This window comes from Ciconia boyciana, chromosome 1 (genome assembly GCF_034638445.1).
Source record: "Ciconia boyciana chromosome 1, ASM3463844v1, whole genome shotgun sequence".
Taxonomy (NCBI): Eukaryota; Metazoa; Chordata; class Aves; order Ciconiiformes; family Ciconiidae; genus Ciconia; species Ciconia boyciana.
Window position 1 is genome coordinate 114,583,093 of NC_132934.1, and position 9,185 is coordinate 114,592,277.

The following is a 9,185-nucleotide window of genomic DNA, read 5'->3' on the forward strand; positions in this document are numbered from 1 at the left end:
GGAGCCGGCGCCTCCGCGGGACGCGCTCGGCCCTCCCCCGCCCTGCCCTGCTCGCCGGCTGGCGGCGCCGCCGCCCCTCCCCGCGGACCCCCGCCGCCGCCCCCCCGCGCCAGACAGCTCCGCGGGCGGCGGCCGAAGTTAACGGGGAAGCGCCCCGGCGGCGGCAGCCGGATCAGCGAAGGCAGCCGGCCCCGGCGGCAGGGACGACCCCAGCCGCCCGCCGCGGACACGCGTGGCGGGGGCGGGGGGCGCCCGCCCCGGCGGCTCCCAGCCCCTCTTCCTCCCCGCCGCTTCCGCCACCCCCCGGCTCGCCGCCCCGCTCGGCGGGAGCGGCCCTATTGTTCGGCGGCAGGAGGGCGACGGCAGCCGGGTAAGGAGCCCCCCGCCGCCCGGCTGCGTGACGGGCGCCGGCGACCCCCGCCCGCCCCGCCCCGCCGGGGGCTAGCCCAGGCCGCAGGGGCGGCTGCGGGCAGACAAAGCCTCGGGGAAGCGGAGGAGGGCGGCGGGGAAGCCCCCGCCCGGCCGCCCCCTGCCCCGCTTACCTCGAGAGCCCGAGCGGCGCCGGAGGCCAGCAGCAAGAGGGCTAAGTGGGGCAGCATCGCGGCGGCCGGGAGGGGGGGAGGGAGGAAGGAAGGAAGGGAAGGAGGGAGGCCGGCGAGACGCGGCGGGGTCCGGCTGTAAATCCGCGGGGCCGCGCCGCTGCCGGGAAGAGCGACTGAGCTGCGGCGGCACCAGCCGAGCGCCGCGGCGGGGCCGGTCAGCTGATGGCCCGGCCCGCCCCCGAGCGGGCGGTGCGGCCCGGCCCGGCCCGGCCCTCCCCGCCCCACGGAGACCCCTAGCGGCGGCGTCCGGGCGGTGCAGCGCCGGCGGGCGGCCCTCAGCGCCGGCGGCCCGGGCGCGGCTCGCCGCCTGCCGCGGTCGTGGCGGCCCGGACCGCCCCTTCTCCTCGCTGCCCACCGCACCGCACCCCGCCGGGCCCGGCCGCCGCGGGGTTAGGCCCGAGCTGCGAGGCGGCTCCTCAGGCCCGGGCCCGGCGCGGCCTCGGGCCGGGTCCCAGGCGAGCCTTAAACCGGTGAGGGGGTTGCCCTCGTACGGGTGGTTCGCAGCTGCAGCAGCCGTCTCCTCGGCCGCTTGGGCACCATCGATAACCGTTTCCACGGCTTCCAAAGCCACCACAGCGCCCTGCCTGCCTGCCCCGCCGCTGCAGGAGCCCCGAGGCCTCGACGCGCCATCGCCCCTCTGAAGAGTTGTGTATGGAAATGCAACCCCCATCGCCGCAGGGTGTTCACAAAAATACCCCAAACCCAAACATGTATGTGATTTAGAGGCTATTTAACAAATTCTGCCTTTTCTGGCTAGGTTGCACACCAACCTGAGACCTTCAGTTACTGTCCCGGTGGAGACGATGAGTAAGCACAGCTGCCGTTACGCCCAGGGCTGTACCTGACACGCCAGTGCACACTGGCGAAGCCTAAGCCTGCTGCTGATCAGCCTGGGGAGACAGCTGTGGCCTCCACAGTGCTCCTTTGCCCACTGCTAATTGCAAGATCAATGCGAAATTTGTGGGAGTGCTGTTGATAATGAAGGCACGCAGGAACATCGGCAGAGCTGAGGTTTGTGACAGTTGAACAAGGAAGAAACCAAATTAAAATGTAGGGCTTTGTCAAATAGCTTGTAATCAGGAGGACAAAGCAAACTTACTTTCTCGTCTTCTCAGTAGCATTGTAATAATTGGTATAGTAAACCTGTAAGGAGAGCTAAAAATGACTATTAGCAGAGTTTTGTGTTGAAACAGCTGCTACCGTAGCTGAAATTCAGCGCGACACAGCCTGACCCATTCTGCCTCTGACCTGTGGACTCCGTGGCAGCGTCTACACTCCCACCAAGGCTCCCAAGACGGCAGCTACCAGAGCCACCCTGTAACGGGACCTGCAGCCAGGCCACGTAAGGGGCAGGTGGTGGATGTCTCCCCAGCGTACAGCTGGGTAACGAGCGCCTGAGCTGCATTGTCCTCACTGCTGCTCTCACCCTCATCTTCTGTTGAACTCAGAACTGAAATCCACTGAGACTCCTGGCCAAAGCGTGCAGAGGGATGCTTGCCGGGCGAGAGCAAACTGGGCTGCAGTAATGCGCAGTGAGAGACCTTAGTGCCTTAGACCTTGGCGCGTTACATCCCCACGGCCAGGCCCTAGAGTTAGAAGACCGGTCTCATGCAAACATGAATCTTCTTACACAAATGAATGAACTGGTGATGTGTGAAGGCTTTGGGGAATTGCTTGAGTCACACTTACTGAATTTGAGAGATCTCTGTCAGGCTGATAACAGATGAGGCCCCTGCCTCCTCCCCCCCACCCCGAACATACAGATGTGAAGTATATCCAACAAGTGCAGTTAGTAGGTGCTTTTAAGAAACACACACCCATGACAGAACACAACCTGTGAATTAAAATGAGTTAAACAGCAACAATGGCAGGCTTAGCTATAATAATTTAATACTTTTATCTGCTTGTTAGGATAATGATCACATGGCTTTCAGGGGTTAGGGAAGGATTTGCTGTGCAAATGTTTGTAACCAGTTGGCTTCTAAACTCAGCCATTGGAAAGGCAGCACCGTGGTTGCAAATAAGCAACATCCTGCTAAAGCTGATGGAGGTCATTCAAAAACAATTCTTTGCAGAAACAATGGAGGCAATCAGAAGGAAGCTCTTTGCAAGTTCTGAAAAAAAAAAAAAAAAATTAGGCTTCCAGATGGGATGGATGGAAGACCAGAATAGATTCATGTAGCCCTTTTATTATAAGTTGGCTTGGTCGTTCTTTGTAATCACTTCTTCCTAGTGCTAAAATCAAACAGTATTTCAACTGCTGCTTCTCTGGATGAGCCAAGCACACTTCCTTCCTCACTGTGGGCAGGCAGGCAGGTCGGAGGTCCCTTTTGCCTGTGGCTAGGAGTGGGGCAGACCTGTGGGATTGTGCACCTTGGGGGGAGAGCAGGGAAGGCTCAAGTGAAAAGGTGGGGAAAAGTCAAAGGTATAGGAAGACCTCTATGGGATAGGTGTTTTCATTCACAGCCAGTAAAAAACAGTGACAATATCCAAAAAACAGTGACAATATTTGCTAAGATTTCATGAAGTTAGCCACGCCGAAAGGTCATAACTAAAGATTCTTTTGAAAGCTGTTTGGGAGGTCTACAAAATTTGGAGATGACCTGCTGATAGGAAAAAAACCCAGGGATTGTGTCCTATTTTCCACTCTCTGACTTCTTTCAGGATCTGTATAGAAGGTCTGATATACTTTTTTCCCTGCTTTCTCTACCTGTCGTCTTAGTATAGAAATTCAGTCTTAGCAGACCTTGGAAGCTGTCATACCTGGAGTATGACGAAGACCACTACCACCTCACAACAGAGCGAACAATGGAAATCGTCTTCCTGAAGAAGAAAGCAGCGCAGGTTGGATCACAAAATGATAGGGCTTACATTCGAATCTAATAAAATGCTTTGAGCAAATAATCACAAACTATGTTCAGATATGATTTTCCCTTTAATTGCTGAGCTTTGTTATTCAGTCTTAATGTGATAACTTTCAAAGTGCTGATCAAGCATGCATGTCAGGTTTCATTTTTTGGCCACTTCTGTGCTCTACCTGTGTATCTTTGTGTGCAAACAATGTCTAATATTATTTTACAGCCTTTTTGTTTTAATATATTGCATACATGGAAACATTGTTCAGCCATACAATTTCTCATTGAACACTCATGAAGCAAGTGGACCTTATCCACAAATGCTGGTATTATTCTACAACAGGCAATAAAACACCTCAGCCTGCTTCATAACATAATGAAATTCAGTGGTAAATAACTATTTAGGTGGGCTAATAGGTGGGCTATTTCACCCCACCTATGTTTTGCCGCCATGCTTACCAAAGTGGCACATGGTCGGGTCAGATGTATGTTTTTTCCTGGAAAACAGTCTGTTCTTTTGATGAAGAGGAGAGAGGGAAATTTTGAAATTCTCCAGTCCCTATCCCAGATTAATAGCTAATTTAAGGTGTTTGCTGGGGGAAACAAAGGCAGTATAGCAACCCTTGGAACATTCTTTGATTAATTTTAAGCAATAAACTTCCCTTTGATGGTCCCATGGATCTCTCAGCAGAGACTTGTAACAGGAGGACTCGTACATCGTTTCTGAAGGGGGAACAGGCAGCCTGTGGCATGGACGCAATTACGGTGTTGCCAGGTGTCTCCGAATATGTGCAAGTGGTTTTACAGAACACATGCAATTTACCGATGTTCACTGAATTTCTGATCGTGGAAGCTTATTTCATTGACACCAACAAAATTATTGTTATTAGTGCAATTGTCAATTGTATTTTATTCATATTAGGGATGATTCCTCAGGCAGATTCTTTCAGTACAATGCTACAGCCAGTGCTTTCACGGAGACGATTTCTCCATTTGTTCTCAACTCTGAGGAGAGGGCTCCAAGTTGGCAAACTTGAGTTTTGGTCCAGACTTTGATGCTGACTCACTGTCTCCTTCTGGAGTCTTTTCGTTTCAGCGTTCACCATTTTCTTTACTGGGGATAATGCTGTTTCCCTGCCTTTGTGATTCATGTAGGGAACAGAATCACTAAGGTTAGTATTTCTGAATGAACCTCTGCAAGCTAAAGACCTGGATCCTACTGAGCTGGCACCTTCTGTGTTAGTCCCAGTTAAGGAGTTTTTCTGTACTTTGAAAACTACTACAGCATAAATTACCAGATTTATTTCAGACAACTCCAGCAGGAATTTGTATTTTCAAATAGCACAGAATTAATTTTAATGGAAAACCTTTAGGTTTTATGCTACACCTTGAACCACTGCAGGTATAATTAATCTGCTCACTGTCATGCAAGTGTCCTCTAGAGACATTTTTTTTTTCCTTTGGAGTCAGCCTGCAGCCCTGAGAAAGAGACTTTCTAAATATTAATCCAAAATAGGAAGAGAGAGATTGTACCTAATCAACTCTACACAAGTACGTGCTGGTAGCAACAACAATGGGTGCAGATATGATTTCAAATAGTGAACAGTTGATCCTTGTCTGAATTCTGCAAAGCACCTTCAATTTTTGGCTTTTTACAGATGCAGTACACAGTTAGGTAGCCAGTAGCCATAGCGACCTACTCAAATGCAAATGATTTGTTCTGCATAGCACAGGAGTATTAAGAGTTGATGATACTTACTGGAGCAGGTACACAACACAAATGGCAGAGCCAAGCAAATAACGAAATCACAGTCCAAAATCCCAGGAGCAGTCAGCCAAGGAAATGAAATGGAGATGCGAACAACAGTAATTGCTCCAGTGATTAGGGTGTGAACATACATGGACATCACTCTGTACCAAACAAATACGGTGTTATTATGGCTTCTCCCTTTGCTGACAGAAGCTGTTGTTGCTTTCTGGTGGTGTCAGTAGAGAGGAGATCTTCAGGATGGCTGTTTCTTAATTTGATTCTGTATCCCTGATTCTGTTTACCCAATTACCTCGTAATGCAAATATTCCTAGCAGAATCAGGGTTTAACATTTATTCTTTTTTTTTTTCTACTGCGTGCGCTGAATCTTCCTAGATATTTTTGGCCTCATGCCTCATGTGGTCAATTTAGTAGTAAAGTATTGCAGGTGCAGACTTTCTGGTGTTGTTTTTCCTCACCATCCTATATGCAAACATCTCAATACTGACACGCTTCTCCCAACAAATAAAAATGTCACCCTACAGTACAACAGGCCAATTTCTTTTCAGGCAAGTCATGTTTGGCCGTTGCTCAGAGAACAATCAGCATTTCCGAATGATTAAAGTAAACCCTTGAGAGCATCTAACTCCACAGGAACTCCAGAGCAACTATGCAAATGACATTTCGCTATTTGCACCCCTGTAACTGAAAGTTATGATGTGCTTTTTGCATGTTATGAAGGCCACCAGATGAGATGGTTAAGGTCCTCTTGGCCTCTTTTCAGCAGCTTGGTCTGCTATGATTGTCCTCCCAGATAAAACAACATTGCAGTTTGTGGTGTGAATATCCCAAATCATTAATATGTAACAAGAACAGAGGCAACTAACAGGATGTCTTTGATGTCTCTCAGTCTCTGAGTGCACTAGTAAGCTTTTTTAGCACTATTCAAAAGTCATTAAGTAATTTTTTTTTCTCTCAAGGGTTTACTTTTTTATTTTTATGCCGTCCTGTGTTTCCCCGATGCTTTGCCCCTCTCTCTACAGACACAGCTCTCGAGCTTTGTCCACATCAGGTTCCCCTCCATGGGATTTAGCTCTTCTGTAGCTTTGCCTAGAGCTGTCCTGCTGTCTGACATCTGTCCAGCCCTCCCCAAAGACCAGGAATCCCCAAACACTCCTCTCAGCCTTTGAGAGGGTGTTGGTTGTTGGTTGTTGCTCTCACCTCCTCTTCCATAGTATGAGATTGAACATATTAATACACACCTTATTTCCCTTACAGACTTTGTACATGAGAGAAGGGTGCTGCTGATAAATCAACCAACTGTACTTGGAGGTAGTGAAGTTATTAAACAAAAATCTTGGTATTTTTGAATCGGCTTCCACTTTTTTCCAGGCCACACAAGCCTTCCATGGATGTCTGAATGGACCCCAAGATAAGAAAGAGGTCGTTAGCTGGGCAAAAGGAGCTGTCTGTACAAAGTTAGACATGGTGCTTTGTTTCAACACTGTCTTGGAGCGGAAATAAAAAATAGAAACAGGAAATTTAGCAGATGGTATATGTATGTATATATATACATAAAATATATCTTAGATTCTGAGTTCAGTTAACTGAAGACATTTGTACAGAATGAGAAAATACATTGTTATTTTGATTCTTTCAGCATAGTGTCTCAGATCCTGAAATGCCTGCTTAATTGCTAACACAGCAGGTTGGGATGCTCAAAGACCCATCCTGCCACCTGTTGCTAGAAATACAATGCTCGACTCGATTTTGAAACTCCCAGCTAGTTTGCAATAGTGAAATGAAAACCAATAAATTTAAGAACAGTAGCAGACGCCACTTAATACTTAACAGCTATTTGTCAGGAAACTTTAACAAAAGCACCCCCATTCCGCAACTTGCTTATAGGAGGCTTAACTCACCACATAATTTAGCCTTTTCTTAACTGTCCCTGGAGAAAACATATAGTAGCTTTTCTGAAGGCTGTGAAAATCTGAAGCAGTCAAGAGAGACTGTTCAGAGGAAGTGAAGTCTGAGGCCTTCACGTTATAAAATGACAAATTCAGCTGGAACACAACTCCAGCAATATTCAGCAGGCGACAAGGAAGTCTCTCGAGCCATAAGCCTGCACTTCAAATGTGGACAAAAAGCACCCAGTCCACGAAACCGTTACACAGGTGCAATGGCGTCAGCAGCAGCCGGGTGTGTAGGTGCCACAGGTTTCTGTCTCTTCACTCCCTATACAGTCATTTGAAAGACTAAAAGCATTACCTGAAAGGCTGTGGCTCCAGTTATAGGGATGGAAATGGGAGCTATAAACAACGGTGACGCTGCTGTAGCCCCAGACACTCACTCTGTAAGCGACTGGGGCTTTCGCTCTGACAATTGCAGTCACCCTCCACAGCGCCGGTACGTTTGCATTCCCAGTGCCACACTGCAGCAGCATCTGTGGTGGGAGGAGTGGGAGGCAGAGGCTAAAGTGTGCCTCTGTAACTCTCTTAGCTCACCATTTGTAAATTCATATCAGGAGACTGTGAAAGAGCGTCATGGAGTAGCCTGTGCAGCGCCTATATATGCAAGATTGTTATTAAAGTGGAAAAAAAGTGGGAAAAAAAAAGAAATCTCCCTTCATTCCTGTTACCAAACTCTGGTAGTCCTTTCCTCAAGATCTGCAGTTCAAGCCAAGTGGTAGACCTGAAAATAACGGACACATATTTGTTTTAAATTAAAAGTACTGCTTCTTGTTGGCTTCCTATTTTTTAATGTGTGCAGAGATTGCTAATGCCTCCTATGCTTATCATCCAGAAGTAAATTTGTTTTGCAGAATAAAATGTAACAAGGGGGAAGAGGAGGAAGCTTCAAAATATTACATCCTTTACTGAGTCCTGTTATGGACCCTCCCCGCAGCTGTAATTCACATTTGCCAGGCGAGCTGACTTGGTGCCCTCCTCAGAATTTCACATGCAACTGTGGAACGTGAAGCATCTTCTCATATATTAGCTGGGGCTCAAAATAATAAGTTTAGGCTAATATGCACACATGAGAAAGTACAGATCAGATTGCTTGGTAAGACTGTTGATATTGTTTGGGGACACGGACCGGTATCATCTCAGGTGGCCTCAAAAATGGCTGTAGGGTAGCTATCAGGATTTTGGTATCACGGACTATTATCACAAAGCATAGTGACAGTGCAGCTATGCAGATTAGGTGATCATCAAAATATAAATTAACTCTTCCAAGAGATTAATTTCTGTAGAGTCTCATAGTAAGACTGAAATCACTGATGAGAGGCCAGGAGCATAATAAAGCAGCTGCACAACAGCACAGGAACAGACAAGCTCAGTCCATCTAGGAATTGCAACCATCTTTTATAAAATGCTCACAGTATTAGAAGCAGGAAAGTTTGATCACAAGCACATAAATCAGTGACTGCAGGAGTTTTGTAATGGATGGTTTTGTGTTGCAGAAGGTGGGGGGGGATTGCAATGAAGAACCGCAGACTGTTCTATATACAAGAATAATGCCATCCTTAGATCCTCTGTGCTTTGTAATCACCTTGCAATTTCTTTCAGCAAAAGGATTTAAAAATATTTGTTCAAGTCAATTTGGCATACATCTGCCTTATTCCTTTACACACACAAAAAAATGGACATATATTTCCCTGACTTATAGCAGAGACACAAAAACATATTGAGAGTAGGAGAGGAGGTGAAATTTCCTTCCCCCATAGCAGGATTTGTGCAGGGCGCCCACTGGTACAGACAATGCTGGTTCCATTGAAACAGGCTATAAAACTAGACTTTGCCTACCAGCAAGCTAAAGCAAGGCTCCTCTCATCAGCTGTTAACACATAGATCCTGCGTCGTAACCCGCTCACGCCGGGCGCGGAGGGCTTGTGCTCACTGTGCCTTCCGCCTCAGCACCCGACGGGGCCGGAGGGCTGCAGGGCTGCCCCTGCCCTGCCTTCGGGCTGGGGCTGG

General features: G+C 48.2%; 1 protein-coding gene and 1 long non-coding RNA gene across 5 annotated transcripts in view; one reads left to right on the forward strand and one right to left on the reverse strand.

Annotated features, from left to right (window-relative positions):
- Positions 1-764, reverse strand: part of APP (amyloid beta precursor protein) — a 229,439-nt gene extending 228,675 nt beyond the window's left edge. For 2 of the 4 annotated variants that reach the window (XM_072844715.1, XM_072844706.1), the window contains exon 1: positions 543-763. In XM_072844715.1, the coding sequence (XP_072700816.1) occupies positions 543-599 (57 nt within the window). In that variant the 5' untranslated portion in view covers positions 600-763. Of the gene's footprint in view, positions 1-542 lie in introns of all 4 variants that reach the window. The other 2 variants (XM_072844722.1, XM_072844699.1) reach the window with 2 other exon arrangements.
- On the forward strand, positions 138-3,650 carry LOC140643222 (uncharacterized). Its single transcript, XR_012039540.1, has 3 exons — positions 138-370; positions 1,360-1,613; positions 3,325-3,650. It is a non-coding gene; the product is annotated as an uncharacterized lncRNA (long non-coding RNA).
- The last annotated feature ends 5,535 nt before the right edge of the window (positions 3,651-9,185 follow it).